This window comes from Haplochromis burtoni, unplaced genomic scaffold (genome assembly GCF_018398535.1).
Source record: "Haplochromis burtoni strain Fernald_Lab_line unplaced genomic scaffold, NCSU_Asbu1 Contig_60, whole genome shotgun sequence".
In the NCBI taxonomy this organism is placed as follows: domain Eukaryota; kingdom Metazoa; phylum Chordata; class Actinopteri; order Cichliformes; family Cichlidae; genus Haplochromis; species Haplochromis burtoni.
The window spans coordinates 378856-398624 of NW_024582421.1; the positions used below are offsets into that span (position 1 = coordinate 378856).

General features: G+C 39.5%; 1 protein-coding gene across 2 annotated transcripts in view; it reads right to left on the reverse strand.

Annotated features, from left to right (window-relative positions):
- The window catches only part of soga1 (suppressor of glucose, autophagy associated 1), an 84539-nt gene that overhangs the window by 52696 nt on the left and 12074 nt on the right, over positions 1–19769 (reverse strand). For both annotated transcript variants that reach the window (XM_005939016.3, XM_005939015.3), the window contains exon 4: positions 12581–12730. In XM_005939016.3, the coding sequence (XP_005939078.1) occupies positions 12581–12730 (150 nt within the window). The remainder of the gene's footprint in view (positions 1–12580; positions 12731–19769) is intronic.

The following is a 19769-nucleotide window of genomic DNA, read 5'->3' on the forward strand; positions in this document are numbered from 1 at the left end:
TGTTCTTGATCTCATTTGCATTTAGGAAAATTTCCCATTGCTACTATTTGGAACGAGATAAATAAATAAACCAGGCCAATATCTTGGTCAATACGAACTTATTGTAGTTTCTTAATATCAGTCTAGCTGTACTGACATTATTCAATAAACAGCATTCATCTTTTTTTTTCAAATCTGTGTCAGCCTTAAATACTGGATTTCAGTATTGAGTGACTAAACTCGAAGAACACGATAACTTTTTTGGGTTTCAAGCTACAGCGACTGGTCTGCTCGTCATCAAATCCTTACAAAGTGACGAAGTAATCTATTACAGTATTACACACTCCTCAGTTTTAATATTAAGATTCTGTTGTCTGTAATATTATGAATTACATGAAGTATTTGAGTTATTTGAAAATCACCACAATCTGTTTTTATTTATTTTTAAACAGGGGCTTTAAAAATCATTCTGTGAGCCACACAGTGTAATAATTAATAACCTCACTATGACTGGATATCGACTGGACTTCAGCTACGATCATGCTGCAGCACTACCGAACAAGAAATCTAGCGTATCGGGTGTTTTGGTTCTTCTTCCACAGAGGAGCTCATCAGAAACCACAGTCTTTCACTTAGCAAAGGGTGATGCCATTAAATTTTAAGGTACTCTACCCTTTTAAAAATTTAAATGCCTTTATCGATTCAGCTCTGCACAAGTTAGCCTACCTCCAGCCAGTTTATCTACTGAACACTGAGATCCCAGCAGCAAAACCACAGACAGGCTGAAGCTGCAGCACGGTCTGTGGAGCAGATTAACAGCCATTCAAAGAGGTTTTTATTCCTGTGATGCTGGAAAAATTCTGAAATGTCACAGAGAAATCGGGTTTTGTGTCTAATCCATTTCCTGACAGAAAAAAATTGAACAAACACGCAATGTGAAAAATAACCCAGCCTTTTAGGATGTAGCAACTTTGTAACATTTCCAGGTAAAGTTTATACTGCTCTTACAGCTCCAGACCTTTTGACTTCCTGCCAAGTGAACCGATTTACTCCTGACTGAAAAACCTTGGAAAGAAATTCTGGATTGGTGTAAATCATGCAAACATCCCACTATCTATTTTTGCTTTTGTTCCAGTGAAAGATTAGATCTACACACTGAGGTGAGGATGTGGTACACCGGTTGTCAATATGCTAAACTAAGACAGTTTAGACAGTGGTTGTGAGAGTGGCATCCCGTTGGCCTCGAACAGCTTGTCTGTGCACTTTCACTCATTTTATATTACACTGTTTGTCCCTTCATGTGTTTCCCAGTAACTATGATGGTGTGATAGCGATCATTATGCACAATAGGAAGCTAAAGACCCTTCAGCAACCTGTACTTTTCCGCATGCAATGTGTCAACACATCTTACACACCAAATGTGTGAAAACGGTCCCGTTAGGTGAAAATAATCAACACTTGGCATTTAATTAGAAGCAAAATCCCAAACTCACAACTCTACCAGATATAGATTCATGCATGCACACGCCTTCAGCTTCTTTAGTCATCCTATAACTGTACTCAGACGGCAGAGTCGGCGTTCGGTAGCAGCATAACGCACTGCTGAGCAAATTACCACTGACATCAGGACACATAATTTATGTGTAATTCATGAACTGAGAGCTGCTCGGCATCAGTCTAATGCGACGCACATTTAGACGGCTAACACTCCCAAAAGTAGACTTCTACATAAATTTAAAAAAGGTGGTTGGAAACACTCGCACTTATGGGAAAGTAGAGTGCACAATGAAATCACAGGGGGAAACGTTGGATCTATATAGCCCCTATATGAGACAATCAATAAATCATCACACTAACACCACACAAATACGACCGCAACAGAATGCACACACAGCAAGTAAACCCTGCTTTGTGTGCGTGTGTTGGTGTGAATGTGTTGCATTTCCAGATACAATGGTCCTCCCCAGAGACCAGAGCGAAGCCTCTTCAGCCAACCCCAGTTCGTCCCTACAGGTGAGATAATCTGCACTCCAGTCAGCCTTTAGCAGCTTGAAACCTTTTAATGGGTTCGAGACAGGCAGCATCCCTCCTCCCCTCCATCATCCACCTGCTCTATTCTTTGTCCTGTCTGTGTACAGTGTGCTGTCTGCAGGCTATTTCCTATTCATTCTTCCAGTCTCACCTCCCACCTCATTTCATTTGGCTTTTCCTTTGTATACATACAGATGAACGCATTAACTATTACATACTGTTCTTCAGTTAAAGGGGCCAAATAATAAACCACATGTCATACAGACAAATGTAAGGTGAATTCCTGAACCGTTTCTTAGTATTTAAGCTGGAATTTGGCCACTTTTATATGTAAAAAAACATTCATTCTTTCTGAAAATATCCAAATGTTGGACATAATCTAACCCTTTGGAGTCCAAATTACGTGACCAATTTAAGACGACAAAGCAGCAAGACGCAACCTCGCTGAGTCTCGGCTTCACTGTGTGTCGAAAGTGCAGACTCCAAACTATGTTCCGGTTTGTAATCCTAACAGTGCAGTTATATGGATTTATTGACAGTCCTACACGACAAAAACAGACTAAATCCAGCAAAATACCCGTGCTTGTGTTGTCTGTCTTGTGTATATATATCTTACTCCGAATAACACATAAGCTGTTTAGGTGTTTTATGACAAGGATCACATTTAGTGTTATATTTTAGATCCTCTCAGTCGATATTTGGGATTCGGGTATTTGTTTTAGTTTGACATTGCAAAGCACAATTTGGTGCTGCTATCCCAAAGTGCGTGTGGGATTAGGCTTAGGGTTAGCACACATGGCTTAGACTTTAGAGGGTTAGGAAAAAGCAAGGAAAACTAGATTTAAATGAAATAGAACATAAATGATATCAAAGCATGAGAGACAGCACAGCTACATTGGCTTTAAAGGTGTTTCATTTGATACTTTGGGGTTTTCTACATTTGTTTGAACTTCCAAAGCACAGTTAGCATAGGCCCAGTATCAATATGTGCATATGTAATAAAATAGGTTCTACTGTGACAGTGTTTGAGTAGATGAATAGTGGTGTTCTATGCGAGTGACAGTGATATTTAACCTTCTGATATTTACAGAGTTGTTGTTCTTAATAATGTGACCATCTGCTGCTCTCAGGGAAACATTCAACTACTTACCTTCTGCTGAAAAATATAATAATAATTATATTTGACATTTTCTAATATTTGAGCTGTAGTTGCTCGTGTCCTTACTGACTATAAACCAGTCAAATACTACCATCAATATTGGTTATTTTTCACGGATGACGATTTCGCTCGTCTTTGTGGTTCCAGAAGGTTTGATCATTTTGCAAAACTTTTTTTTTTGCTTTTGTAACTTTTGGTAACGTTTTGAAGAGGTACAGAATACATCTGAATGAGGTGATGCAGCAGTCATTTTCTGGTGATATATTAGCACTCGAAAAAAGGTGTCCTGAAGTCAAAGGTGAGCACTTATCGGATATTTTACAACAGCTTTTAAAGGCACTCAGCCGATCTGAAATGCAGGCCAGAAAACAGCCTTTTCCTGACTCCTTTTTCCCGTTCTTTGTTTCTTCTCTCACTGCTGAGCTGAGAACAGCTGCCAGGCTATCAACACATGCTTCCACTGAGCCAGCCGATCTGGACAACTATTCTGTCAATCTATTAATTTAAGTTAAATAACCGACTCAAAGTGAAATTTTTGAACAAAACGAGAACTATGAAGACATCATCTAGGATTCTAAAACTATGTAAATGCGCTTTAAGCATTACTGGCCTGTTTGTGGTGTTCTCCTCCAGCTTGAGCCCCCTGTGGGGTTTCTCTCAGTGAACGGGAGCTACAAATTCATCCCCTCCCTCTTTTGTCCTGACATTTATCCACCCTCTCTCCCTCCTTCGTTCTGCCCTCCAGTCCTCTGTTCTTCCCCTTCCCTCTTGAGTGTTTACACTGTTATTGCACCCCAGTCATCTCCCAGCGTCTCAATCCGTGACTCGACCAGCTCTCTGCCCTTCAGTGCGCAGGGGTATCTTCAGACAGACTCATGTTACATCTACTGAGGCATGAAATTACCTCTGCACCCCCTACGGGCCCCTAAAAGATGCTCCACTGTTGAAAAATGCAACACAAATATTGGCACTAAAGAAGGGGTGGAGCACGCAGGCGGAGATGAACACAATGCTAATCATCGGTTTATAAAAGCGTCAAAGCGAAGAGAAGTCATGTTAGCTCTGATCTCCCCCCGAGCGAGTGAGATACTGTCAAAAAAGTTAATCTGAAATTGATTGGATGATGGTGGGGGAATGATGACAGGCCGTGCAGTTATAAAGCGTTTGGCTGTTAAACAATGGGAGATTTTTCAAATATTTCAAAGCATGTGCTGGTTCCTGGTTATGATAACTAATGCTTTTAAGAGACCTACAGTCATATTATTCTCCACCATGAGTAACACCTTGTAATCCAGTGTAATCTGCATGCTGAAACACACTGTTTTACACAGAAGTTGCTTTAATAATAATAATAATAATAATAATGATTCTTGATAGTTGAGCAAAAACCCTATCTGCATTATGTAATTAGCGAAGTCCTTTAGCACTACTATAATTCTGTCAGTAACTTTAAACAACACAGTGTAAGTGTTCATCCCTCAGTCAGTATGGAGCGCCCAGCTGTGGATGCCTGTGTGATATACAGGGAGAAGCGGTGATTCAGGCCATTACTCTTTGTTCGCCCTTGTACTGCGCTCTCGTTCTTTCTCTGTGTGTGTGTGTGTGCGTGTGTGTGTGTGTGTGCGTGTGTGTGTGCCTATAAGGGCTTTGAGTTCCCAGAGAACATTCAGCTCTCCTATTTTTCTATATTCTAGTACATGTATATGTGTGTGTGTATGTGAATGAGTACAAATGTATCACTCTCTTTCTCTGTGTATGTGTGTTTGTGTGTATTTGTGCGTGTGACTTCTGTCTGTCCCACTGGTACCACTGAAGTTCCCATCGACCTAGAAACCCTTCTGGCAAAATTCCCCCTCCTATCTTTCCTCGTCTCCTCTTCCTTTCTCTTTTTATCCATTTTTTATGCCTTCTTCCCACCAATAGCTGTGACGGCCAGAGGCGTTGTGTTTTCTGAGTATCCACCAGCCCGATGTTAATTTCATCCAACCCATTCTTATGCACATCAACACCTTGATGATATTTCTTAACATGTAGCACAAAAGGTCTTTACGCCCTCACAGAGCACATTTTTGGCCAGTACAGTATAGTTACAGTTGTAAAAATTATGCAATACTGCCGTACATAAGCACCACCTGCCATAATGGAAAGTGCAAGGCGAAGTCGGAATGGTGGAAGATTATTTCATATACGGGTTTGACGCCACCTGAACCCATGTGCCTGGACTGCAGTGATTTTGTTTTTTATATGTTTTTTTAATATGTTTTATGTTGTCTCCCCTGTCCCACTTTTCCTCTCTTCTTCTCTCACGATATCACTCGCTTTTGTTCGCATTTTTAAACAGCAGTCTTATCTGCCATTCACAATCTAAATCCATTCCCTCTTTTGTTCCCTTTATCTCTTTCCATGCCTCATTCTCTCACCTGTCACTCCTCTGAACTTTGATTCTCTTCCTCTCTCTTCCCTTTTACTTTCAGTCTCTCCGCTTCTCTTTATGTCGCTCTAGTCTTGTGTTATGCTCTAACTCAGTTACGCCGTGCAGCATCCTGACACACTGTAAACAGGTTTCCTCACTCACAGAAAGACTGTCATCGCCTATCATTTTACTCTTTTTTTGAAAGTGTTCACCAAAACTTTTCTTCATCTCATTGTCTTCCTTAAGTCACATACACATACTCGTTTTCATATCTTAGTGAGGACATCTCATTGACATAATGCTTTCCCTAGCCGCTCACCCTAACCCTGACCATCAAAAATGAATGCCTAACCCTGACCCTTAGCCTAACCATAACCATAACCTAATTGTAAACCTGACACTAAAACCATATTTTGAGCCTCAAAAATCCCTTCAAACTAATGGGGACAGGAACTTTGTCTCCATAAGTGACTGTTGGTCCCCATAAATATAGCAGTATGCCAATTTTCTGTCCTCACGAAGATGTCTAAACATGTACACACACATATATACACACACTACCCTGTTTCAGGTGTGAAGTGGGGTTATGTGACTGATTTTTCTCTCAGTTCGACTAAGCCTATCTTCACCTTAATCAATCACTCTGACCCAGATAAGTTCAAATGTGGACCACTTTGATGCTCTGACCCATTTAACAACACTTGTGTCCCTGAAGACAACACACAGCTTTCACTGTTGGCCTGACATGGAGTGTCGTGACTTGTTTGGTATGGAAAAGTAAATAAATACATTTTAAAAAATGACTAACATGTGTTATTAATATAGTGCTGCTGGGTGCTTCACTGTTTCCACAAGTGTTTCAGGTTATCTTCAGACAAAACACTAAAATTTAAGATATTAAGCCCGTATTGACACAAATACATCTCCAGTAACACGTAGACTCACATACAGGCACAAAAGCTCACTCCAAAGTCTCTGGCTACCCCTGCCCCACATCCCTCAACTTGCTGCAAACAATAAGCAGCACTTCCTGAAAGACAGGAATAACAGGGAACAGTTTCCTTCAGCAGTAAGTGGGGAATTAGAGAGAGTGAGTGGAGAGGGGCATTTAAAAGTAACAAAAAGGAAACAGCCCTGCAGGACTGAAACATACAGGCTGTGATTAGAAGTACTTACCACTCTGCTTCTCCTTCATAAAGCCAGACAGAAAACATATCAACTATATAAATGTGTAGGTCCCCATATACACAGAAGTCCCCTTACCATCATCAACTAGGTTCTGAACCCTCATATGCACATATGCAGACACACACACACACTCTCACAGAAAGGGAGTATGATCCCTGCTGAATGACCTTCAAGGGAAACATGGGATTTAAACCCATGCAGAGAGGTAATGGTGTGTGTGGGTAAATCTGAGGAAGAAACAATTACAGAAAGAAAGAGAGAGAGAAATGCACAATGAATAAAAACAAGCACCAGAAAGAGAAATGACATGCCACATTTCTCTCTTCACCCTCCAGTCACTGAGGATTTTTTTTCCAATTAAGGCTGTTATCTCCTCCACTGCCAGCCCTCCTTACAAGACCCCACCCACACGGTATATTCCCCCTCCTCATCATCTCCTTTTTCCTCTTTCTGTCAGTATTTTTTGCCCTAATTTCTTCTTCTTTATCCTCCTTCCATAATTTCTTTGTTTTATGTCTTCTTCTTTTCTTCCAATATACATGTTCAGCCAACCAACCAACAAACGAACTATGCTGTTTGTATCCCCCAGTTTCACCTCCCTTCCGCCTGTCTACCTCTTCATCTTTCACCTTCAGCTCTATGTTGCTCCTTTGTGTTTAAGCAGCTTGGGGCAGAGTGGCCATGGCTGGAAAGGGAGCTTCTGTGTTCTTTTGGTCAGCTTGTATTGCACTCTGTGAACAAAGACAGCTCTGGATTGGTGCTAGGAGCACAGCAGCACTGCAACATGGATACATTCCTTATCAAAAAAAGAGCCAATAAAGAACTGAGTATTATCCAGGGTGGCAAAACTTTAGATTTATGCCTTCGCTTACACCAACAGACAGATATGCTGTTACTGCAAAATACTTCCAGGCAGTATCAGAAGTTGATCTGCTGATATCTGCATTACAAGGTCAGTGTCCTTTTATTTCTTCTCATCCGTCTCACCTTTGCCCTTCACTAAGCGAAACAGAAACTCACTAAAATTCAGTAAATTGGTGTTATTATAATGATAGCACCTATTTACAGTGAATACAGTGGCTCACTGAACAACAACATCCAGACAGCATAAATGGTATTAACCAGAAACAAGAGCTGCTTGTTCTGTTGATTGTTACAAAGAAGACGTAAATAAAGTGTGATGGAAAGTAAAATGAAAGAAGGTCTCTGGTTGAATGACAGGCTGGCTTATATTCAAAAGACAGAGTCTCTTGCAACCTCAGCTTTATTGTCTTTCTAACCGTGATTTTTTTCTTTCTTCCATTCCTTCAATCAATCCTTCCCTAACATCCGATAACTCTAACCCACTCCTCCCTTCATCACATCCGACCTTGCCTCTGTCAAAGGTCAAGCAGCTGGAGTGGATCGATGGGTTTTGGAGAGGGAAGGGAAGATGGCAGCAGTAGAGGAGGGGAGGAAACGAGACAAAAAAGGCGAGGTATGAGTGAGCGAGGGAGTGAGGGCTTTGGTATGAAGGAGGGAGAGGGGGCAGACTGGCTTGAGTAGGAGGAGCAGGAGGAGATGGACAGAGGAGAGATTTTAAGGGAGAGAGGAGAGAGATGGAAAAAGAAATCCCTGCATCAGCATTCCTCTGCGTCTCTATGGGAGCAGCAGGAGAGGAGGAAGGGAGGGAGGCAGGAAGAATAGAAGGTGATAACAAATGGGGAGATGCAGGAGGAGAGCAGAGGTGCAATGGAGGAGGGGAAGGGAGAGCCGGGCTGTGAGAGAGGGATGAGGGTAAAGGAAAACAAGGGTGGAGAAAATGAATGAGAGAAAACATTGCCCTTCTGCTTGTTTGACTAAATTAATTGTGTTTTATGCGTGTTTGTCTAACAGTGCGTAGAAGAGAGGCAACTGATTTAATATAATATCAAACAATATTATCTATTTTCCGATCTATTAATATTGATATTTATAACAGCTGATAATTAACTATCAGCCATTCCTACATGTACAATGGATGCATCCGCATATTAGCTTTAGCTCCAGTTTTTACACTGGGCGCCCTTCTGGACCTGACCCTTCAAAGGATTTTTTTTAATTCGGTTTACTTCATGTTTATTTATATGCAACCAAATCATAACAACAGTTGTCTCAAGGCACTTTATACTGTGAGTTTTCATTTCAGTCTTGATTTTTACACCAGAGAGCACTCTGCAAACTTCCCTATTGGGAACGCCGCAAACACAACAATCATCTGAGCTGAGCAGATTTGGGCACAACATAGTAAATAAATAATAATAATAATAATAAACTATGCGTAACAGATTTGGGGGAAATCTGTTTATGTTTTTGTTTTATCTGGATTAAAAAAAAATCGGCTCATGTAATATCAGAGTTTTAAATCAGAAACTATTGGTATCAGTATCAGTTTTCAAACTCCTACATCTGTCAGACTCTAGCAACTATTAAAATTCTTACTTAACTTTTACATGAACCATTTTCTAAAAATACATAAGATAGGAGACAAATTCAAGAAAAATCAACTGAACGATTTAATTTGTCCACAAAAATGCACAGATTGAATCAAGACAAGGCTTTTCGGTATGTAATTATGAAAGTGATGGAAATATTATGACGTGGCCTTTTCAACCCAAATTGACATTTGGAGGTTTGGACCAAAGGGTTTGAGAAATTTGTCCCTCTTTATAAATAAAATAAATTATAATCTGGAATTCTTCAGTGTGGGATTAATGAAGTCTATATCTATGCATAAATGACATCGTTCCCTATATCAAAATTGACATAGTTTTCTAAAATATGGCAGATCTTGACCTTCAAGTGACCAAATGGAGAAGGCTAACATGATAACACTAGTGCACCATCCAAACCTGCTGTGATTAAGTATTAAGTATGTCATAAAAGAGGCATCATTTGCGGTCAGTGAAACTAATATGTTACAAACATATAAGTAAAATACTGCCACTAATAATGTGAATGTACCTAAGGCTAACACACAACTGCCAAAGACTAGCATATAAGAGAAGATTTGGCAATGATAATATAAAGCACACATGCAACAGCGGTGCTTGTTTCTATCATTGTTTTCCGCTCTGCAACTGGCAAACTAAAAAATGATAGCAGCCTATAAGCATATTGACAACGATTGCTAAAAATGTGTTTTTATTATATTAATATAATACAAAAACATGCGCATACAGAAACCTACCTATAAGTCCAACCTCTAATGTATAGTTTTTACCATTTATAGTAACACATGATACATATAAAGAGAAAACTAAAAAAGAATATTGACAATTCAGACGAGATGTAACAATCAAATTACATGTTTGTCTGCTTCTAATTGACATTACTTCTGTTTATGTAGCTAAATCATTAAAACTGTTACTCTACAGAAACGAATCCTCCTGTTTCCAGTTTGGTATTGATGGCCTGCAGCAGCAGCAGCAGCAGCACAGTAAAGGTCTAGCCAGTGCACCGCTCACCTCTTCTTTTTAAAGAATATCGATATCAGTGCAGACCGTGGGCTGCAGTCACCACACAATCAATAATTCACAAACTTCATTTACAGCTGTGAAATACCAAGGCCTTTACTGACTGCATGCACTCCTGTCTGTGTGCTTAAATCCCTTTCTGTCCAGTGTGTTTATCTTCACCGTATTTTTGTGCATATCTGTGTATATTTTATCACTCTCTGAAAGGCGGCCGCTCTTATCGCTCTCTTTTCTGTGATGTACTTGAATTCTTGTGTTTGTACTGTGCAGTGGAAGGTGAAACACAGATGAGTGAGACATTCCTTTGTGGATGAACATGCACACAAACACAGCTCTCTGAATCACATCAGCTATGTGAAGAACTCCCTTCACTGAAGGGTTAGTATGACTCTGCACAGCAGTCCCAAAACAAGGCTTATGAAACCATGTTAGTTCATAGCACATCAGGCATCCAGTCAGTCAACAGCCTGCTGTGCTAGGTGAGAAATAACCATGGTACTTTCCACTTGGTGAGACTTTGTAGCTCTGCTTTAGTGTATGATTGGTGACATAATACAATAGCCAATGGGCTATTTTGCTTTAGATGGATGAAAGCTTTCTTCCAAAGACCAGGAACTATCAGGATCTTTTAATTGTAAAAAGTAAAACATTAAAGCCTGTGCTTAAAATATGACAGCAGAAATGACAATTATAACTCCAAGGGAAGAAATTTCATAGCAACAAGATTAGCATCCGGTTGTATCCATTTCTAATGGACAACAATTAAGCTTTGTGGAAAACTGACATTTTGACAACTGAAAACAAAGGGTTGTGAATTTTTTCATTATGACTCATTACATTATTCAGATGACTCGAGAGCTGCTGTGTTTTGAAGGAAAAGCCTTCAAAATGTACAGTAAAGAAAAACACGAACTGCAATATGAGATTTCAAACAAAATCTCATATTTGCAGGATATTAAACACACCAATAATACTTTTACCAATTAAAACTGCTACAATATAAAAATCTATTCCACAGACTCATGCAAAGGAAGCCCAGTCTTTAAATCAAACCATTGGTGAGGGCTGGAAATATAAAACAAATCATTGAGATATTCGGGTGTTGCATCTCCATCACTGTGGATGTTAGGGATGGGGATGGCAAGCAAGCTATTTGAAATTCACTGAGAACTGTTAATCTATTTTTAAACACCCCCCACTTGTGGAAGCCTCACCTGGCAGAGTTGCACTGAACCTTTTTTTTTTTTTTTTTTTTTTAGAGAAGGTCAAGTAAGATTTTTTGACATCTGTACAGTGGCATGAAATCTCACAGTGCTACACACATTTCAGTTTAATAGTAGTATTTAATGGTAGTTCAACAGAGGCTGGTAAATAGTGCAATATTGCAAACTTGTAGTAGTAGTACAAGATACCTCCAGGAGCTGAGAAAAAACAAGGGGAAATGTATATAATAGACAAGAAGCAGCTATTCAGAATGTACGTATGTGTATATCATCTGTAGTGGATGCACCACTACACTTCATCTGAAAGACAGCCAGGTGAAGGGTGATGAAACCCAGCCATCTTCCTTCAATCCACAAACAGCAAACGCCCAATTGTACCAAGGGAACACACAGTCCAGCCAGACCAGAGCAGACAGACCCAGATCCCCTGCCAGGAACCCAGCCATCCATCCCAACCCGAGCCACATCAGGGACCTGGTCCTGAGCCAAGGCTGTGACCATCAGACCATTAGACATTGGCAAAAGAGACAATAAGCAGAAAGAGGGAAGAATTGGATGCAGAACTGTAGCCTCATTTTCTGCTTTTCACTCACATTACGCTTCTCTCAGACCAAATCTATGTGCAAATAGATTACTCGTATTTTTTCCCATTAAAAAAAAAAGGCAGCAACATCAACTCTGTTATGTTTATTTTCACTTCACCGAGTCCTGACATCAGTTTCTATTCTTCCTTTTCATTACAGTTTTTATTGGCTACACTTAGTATAACAAAAAAGTCCCTTGAGTTGCAGCCGAGTGGCAGAAAGGAAGTGAACACCAGAAAAGAACAGACTCTCTGGAGGCTTCAAGACAAACTGAGCACAGTAAACAGTTTTCTTCAAAGGTCCCAAATCCACGACAGGCTAAATAGGGATCTGCCTGAACCTCAGTGTTTAAATGAAATTTCTAGTCAAGTCTGAACCTAAACAAACACACATCTTAACTTGTAGTCTTGTAATCTACTTCAACTGGCAAACCTTTTTTAAATGGTTTCTCAGTACATGGCTTCTGCAGCTTGGCCTCTCCTGACTCAGATGCAAAGTTTTGATCCTACCTTGTCAATCTCCTGCTGCAGGACCTGTTTAGCGACCTCCAGATCCTGCAGGCGGACCCTCAGCTCCTCATTCTCCTGCTCAAGACGACTCCTCTTCTTCTCCACACTGTCCAGCTGGCTGTGGAGACGGATGGACACGTCCTTTGCCACCTGTGAGGGGAAGATGGAGGGGTAGAGGTTGGGAAGTTTAGCTCAGTGCGTCAGTCGTCACAATGATACCTAAATATCATGCATGAAAGTTCGTTTGCCTTAGAATTTTTTTTACACGATCAGGTATTTGGGCACACAGACACATATTAGGACCCTGCAGGTTGTTCGCTTTATCAGATATTATAACAACATTATGCTGCCTAGCTAAAATGCTAAAATGATCCATTCATAGACTCCTTCAAGACCTTATCGTCTTCATCGGATCGTTTCAGTTTAATGACAATATCCACATAACATGAATAATGTGTTGTTCAAGTTATTAGGGCATGATCCATGATCCTAGGAAACACCTAACAAGGAACTAAAGTTACAGACATAATCATACTGTGGTGTGTACTTAAAATATTCTCAGCTGTAGCAAACCTAAGTCATATCCATTTAATTCAGACATCTAGGGTAAGAGTAGTTTCAAGCAATGTGTGTGTAAATGCATATTTTTCTCCAAAAGGAACCCCAGAGTGTTGTTATCTCGAATTGTAAGTTCACCAAGGTTGAGGGAGGTTACTTATTATGTTATTAATCTCTGTTCAGGTAAAATAGAACATCTGGGCTATGCAAATATCAGAAATGTTATTAAAATAGTGCTGGAGAAAAAAAAGAACCAGTTAAATGTTATTTGGGCTGAGACTTAAGAGTGTATTGTACATCAGGAGGAAGTTTATACAGGCACTACTTGGTGACAATGATGAGGGGACTTTTTTTTCAATAATAATATCAGAAAAGATAATTAATAGCAGCCTAGCAGGTACTGATCTTTTATACATAAAATGATCTCATGAAAGTCTGATTGTGCCCCCCTCCCCGGACTGCCTCCCCCACCACCAAAGCCCTGAGGGCAGTTATTCATTAAAAGTTTCTAACGTCAGAGAGTGACACCAAAGTCGACACCAGCAGCTGGGGGAAAAAATTTTTTTTAAATCCCATGTGACAACTGCATTGCGGTTTTAGTAAAGCTATTATGCTGTTACAGTATTAAAAATCAGAACAACTTCTAAAATGAGGCGAGTTAAATAAATTTGTCTAGTTTGCGAACTTGCATGGCATGAAGCTGAATTAAGCAGCATTTTGCTGTCTGAAAAACAAAGAGTGCCCTGATCTGCAACACCGATGCAAAACTGGTTCTTCAATGTGTTTTGGGGAAACAATACACAAAATTACACACCGACATCATCCCGAAACACTGTATTCAGTATTCACGTCATAGTCTTTACACAGCCAGTTAAGAGTTTGCATAGGGGCCCAGTGATATATCAGCTGATGATTGGTATTTGATAAATATCGAAAGGTCTGAAAATAAAGTGTGAAATATACTGATGTCACCGGCTGTTTTTCTGTTGTCCCATATTCATTCACATTCATGTGTTGTGGTTTGTTTGTTGTATCAGGATAGAAAGGGGAATAAACTGACAGCAAAAATCAAATATACAACCCCAAAATTATCAGTGTCAGCAGTAACACACAAACACTCGAATCAAGACTTTTTATCATTTCTTTCATAAAAAAATGTCTGTACAAAGTATGATATCGCACAAAACACTGTGAAGAATTGCAAAAAATAAAAGGTAGTCAAATCCCAATTATGGCTTTCAGTATAGAGGTTTGTCAATTATCTAGCAGTGAAAATTACCAGAGGCTAATGAGCCGAAGCCCCGACAAAAGAGCAAAAACTATTCCACTGGACAGATCGCTGTATCGCATTCAATCAGTCATCGCTGTCACGATCCTGGGTCTTAGGACCCAGTGTTTTGAGTTTTAGTTAATCTTAATGTGTATAGTTTGTTAAGCTCATTAGGCCTCCTATGTTAATTTGCTTATTAGTTCCCCCTTGTGTTTCCAACCCATGTTAAGTCTCCCCTGCCCTTCATGTCTCTCTGTGCCCCCTCTGTTCTGTTTATTGTGTGTCTTTGCATGTTTGAGTTTCTTGTTTTCTGTCACCCTGCATTGTGCATTATGTTCTCATGGTTGGTCTTTTGTTACTCCCTCTAGTCTAGTCTCTTGTGTTCAAAGTTGAGTATTTCCCTCTGTGTATTTTGGTTCTTAGACCTCTGCCTTATGGTTTGTCTCTGTTTCTTAGTTGCTGTCTCCACTGTCAAGTTTTGTCTGCGTTTCGTTATGCTTCCTGTTTTATTTTGGAAGGAGTCGTGTGTTCTTGGTTCTTTGTATTTAGCTTCACTGCTCCTGTCATTAGGTTCATGTTAGTCAGCTGTTTCCTCATGTGTCTCCACTTCCCTCGTTATCCCTCTGTGTATTTAAGCCCTGTGTTTCTCTTTGTCAGTGTTGTAGTCTCCCTCATGGCTGTGTTTCCCTGTGTGTTAGTCATCCATGTTCTAGTTTAGTTTCCATGCCATTCTGCAATAAAGCAGCTTTTTGAGTTTAATTTCGTCTCCGTGAGTTTGCGTTTTGGGTCCTCTCCTGCCTGCCACACAGCCGAACATGACAATCGCTGGTTATTAAAGAAGACAAACACAGAAAAAATGAACTTGTGCAGAGAAAAGGGGTCATTTGCTTTAATAAATATCAATTTCACCTTCAAACCGATTGCTTTTTGCTCAATTCAAACTAAATATGAGGGCTTTTATTTTAAGAGGCTGCATTACATTTGATCAAATTAAGCTTTAATGGTTCCCATTGGGAACTAAGTAAAAGACTTCATCTAGTGTTTCGGGGGAAAATCTGTTCAATCATCACTCAGTAGTTCAAAAATGCACTTAAACCCCATTAACCTCCATACTGATTTAATCTAGTGGGATGAGGGTTTTTGTCTCCAATGGTTTAACAGTTTATACTGACCACTTTTCATTTTAGCAGTTAACTGGTGCAGGCTTCAATGATTTGTTATCAATGAACTCGTTGTATTTAATATTTAGCTGTGAGACAGGCAGGTGTGAGTTTTAAAAAATAGAGGTGTTTTTTTGTTTGTAGTGTAAATAGTGCATATCTGAATAGAAGCTGCAGCACCAGTGGAACCACTATTAGTCAGAGTGGATTTATGTGGTTTCAACAATACTCCTGTTAGAGTTTATAATTGCATGTAACGGACTGTCTGCTTGTGCACTTTGTAAGTGTGTGTGTGTGTGTGTGTGTGTGTGTGTATCAGGTGTCTGTTTGAGCATCACTGGTACAGTGCGTCTCGCTGCTTGTTTGAAACGACTCTCTTGAACACAGTTTGTAATTGTACGTCTGAATGTGTGTTTTTTTTATGTCTGTGTCTTTGTGGATGAGTTTGAATTGGTGCCAGGATGCACAATGCCCCTCTGTACTACCCACTCTCACTCTATCCAAATGCTCTCGCAGCTCCACCATGCTCCAATTCATGCTCAAATGTGTGTGTGTGTGTCTGTGTGTGTGTGTGTGTGTGTGTGTGTGTGTGTGTGTGTGTGTGTGTGTGTGTGTGTAGTTTCTAATAGTTCCAGTGGTATTCAACTCATTTTAAGTCTTTATTTTAAGTTTATTTCTGAACTTTATTCAGGCATCTCTCATCTTATTATTATATGAAGAGACTTTATTTTAGACAAAAGTTATTAACATGAAAATATTATTTTGTTGCTGTCTGTCTATCTGTTCATTTTCAGTCACCTTGCATGTTGGGCTGGTTAAAAAAATATACCAATATAAGCTAACCAGTTAGCTATTGAACATTTAGTAAACTGTAATGTACTGTACAGCTGGATCCAGGAATATTTGTACACTGACACAGTTTTTCTAGTTTTGCTTCTATACATCATCATTATGAATGCTGCAACAGTCAATTAGGATGTGACTGAAATGCAAACTCTTTAATTCAAGGGAGTTAACAAAAGTATTGCGTACGTCTATATTTCTATATAACATGTCCTTGTATTTGTACACCCATACCGTGGTAAGCAACTTTTGACCGTTAGACTTAGAGTTGATTAGTTGATTAGTTAGAGTAGGGGTGTCAAACATAAGGCCTGGGATTGCCTTTCTTTGGAAAATGTGAAGGAGGGCAAAAATCTTGGACTTTTAACTTTATTTTCAGACGTTTTACAACTTTTCCTACCCATGCAAACCTCTCCCATGGCCCTTCATACTTCGTCAATGTAATTAAGTAATAGACAAACATTAAATGTGTGTTGTTTATCACAGAAATCTCTGTTTTGTAAAATTAGCCCACAGTAAAAAAAAAAAAAAGAAAAAGAAAAAAGAAAAAAAAGAAAGAAAAAAAATACTTAAAGGACAGTCTGAGGCATGAGCTACCAGAACTTGATATCCCTAAGCTAGAGCAAAAACAATATATAAAAAACACAAAGCCCAAAAGTTTTTCACTATGCACACACACAGATTTATGGCTTATCCATCTCCCCCTTCCTTTGTTCCTCCTCCCACCCTCACTTCTATATTGTCCCCTTCATTAACACTCCTTCGTCAGCCTTTTGACTCCCAGTAAATGCTGCACTGTTCTTCTATGTTAAAGGGAAACGTGAAGGAATTTAACACCATTGAAGCTGTGGTTTTTACCCAGCAACAGAGTCATAGGATGTAATTAGAATTCAGTCAGGGTGTCAGCTGACTGAGAAGATGTGTGTCTGCGCGTGTGTGTGTGTGTGTATACATGTGTGCATGTGTTAGAGAATGAAGGAGCGAGTGTGTGACAGGGAGGTGTGGAAGAAAAGCATTAAACCTATAGAAAAGGGCGAAAATCAGGCCGCAGGGGGGAAACATCATTCTACAAGTGGCAGTTAGTCACCCAATCACTCTTTTTTTCATGCACACTGTGCAGTTATTTGTGTTTGATTGCGCTTAACAACTGGAGTCTTGTTTCTCCACAAACACACACACAGCTGCTTTCTTTCCATAACGGACATCTCTCTTTAACAACGACTCTATCCCTGTAGATCTTATCAGAGGGGTTTTATGTGCAGCCGCTTGTGTGTGTTTACGTGGCCGTGTGTGTATTTGCATGCACTTGTTCTTATCCTGAGGTACAAAGCATACAAAAAAAATATTTGGCACTCGCCTCTTGAAAGAGCGGTTTAAAAAAATTAGATCAGTCTAATTTAGACATACGCAGGTTAACTGTGGGTTTATGTTAAGGCAAAAGTTGAGCATGTGCATACTGTACTTATCTGTGTTGGTGAAGGGTGAAAAAAGGTATTATGACAAATTATATATCAGTTAATAATTTACAGAAATCTTGTAAAAATATATTTACAGATAAAGAAAATATAATTTATGTCTTTACCTCAACTCATGAACAAACTCTTTTATTCAATATGTTTCTTTTTTTAACTCATGCACTGCAGCCCAGAACTGCTTGTGATAATGCAAATGCCCAGTGCAGATAACAAAATGATCTTTTACATGCCAGCTCAGTAATGTAAAGTCTGTGTGTTGTGTGTGGTTGCACCACTTTTCACTCATCTGAGAATTGTGCAGGTTATGATAATCTGATGCATCACAGCCCATGCCTGTCCTGGGTCCTGCTTCCTGCTGTGCTCTACCGCATATCTCTTATTGTCTGAGGTTTTCTTTTTTGTAATTTTGTCTCTGTACACCACCACTGCATTTAAATCAAACAAATAAGTCTTTTAGCTTTAATTCAGGGACTTAGCTAAAGCATTGCATTAACTGTTTAGGAATTACAGCAATTTCTATGTCCAGTCCCCTGGTTTAGAGGTACAAAATTAACTGAGCCCTTGTCTGGCAAGGGCTTTAATTTTTACCTGATCAATTAAACAACTAAAAGATCTGGAGTTGGTTTAAAGTGGTGCGCTTGCATTTGGTAGCTGTTAACCAGAACTGGAACAAGACATTAATGTAAGTGAAGGAGGCCATTATTGGCAATGACAATGAGAAATAACAGCTTAAGCAAAATGTCTTCATCTGTTTCTTCCACTAAAATCCTTAGTTTACGTGCTAGCAGGTTGGCATGCTATATTTGAATTGCTCAACAGCTGAAAGAAAACTTTTCCAACATTGCTACAATGAGCCTATCACCAAACATTTTCTTGAAACCTACTCTAACTAAAATTCCAGAGCTTCACGGAAAAGGGTCCCTAGGCAAGCTCATTCTTGATTTTATGCTAGCTGGTAAGAAATCACCTGAACTGAATGGATGATAATGTACTCTGCTACACCGCACACGTAGCTCTTTAAGAAACAGGATTTACATGTGTTACACCACCTAATTTCCAAGAAAACATGACTGAGTACTGACCTCTGATCTACAGCTGTTCTACCTCACAGCATACAGAAATTAAAATAAGACTCATGCTAATATCGTGGTTCAGATAGCGACCGACAGGTTCAGTCAGTCCTGATGGTCTTTGAAATCACTCACAGTTACTAAACCACTTTGGCTTTGTCCATTGTTTTCCAACTTTGAAATTTTAAGTGCTGAACACGTGTGGGATCCACAGTTCCATTTCTGAATGCCACTTCACTCTGCTTTGTCTGCCTCCACTCCAGCGCTATAGCCATTCTGCTGTCAAATCAAATAGGAACATAACCATTTCTGCTAATGTAAAAATATGACAGTAACAATTGTTCAGTCTGTAGTTTTATTTACATCAGCACTCTGCAGCGGTTCAGCCTTCCATTTACCAATTTAGAAATCGCTGCAGATTCATGTCGGGGAGCGATGACTCTAGTGAAACTGTAAATCCTGTAACACTCAGCCTTGGAGTTGAGCGCATTGTTTTTTTTAATGAGCTCTGAAATATGCTTACAAAGAGTGGCTCTATGTAGAATTATTGACTGCCTACTGTTAAGCTGAACCCATCAGTTTATCTTGGAGGAGAGTAATGCTGAATAAGCTTGTAGCAGCACATATAAACAAGGAGTGTTTTTGAAAAGCTATCTAAAACACTGCTGCTTGCTTGTAATTTCATTTCAGGTAACCCATTTTGAATGTTTGCATGCAGTAATTAAACAGTCGGATTTTTTATTTGACACATAATATGATACAATAAAAAGCCACGCAAATAACTGCAGTATATTCAATGGAAATTGCTGGCTT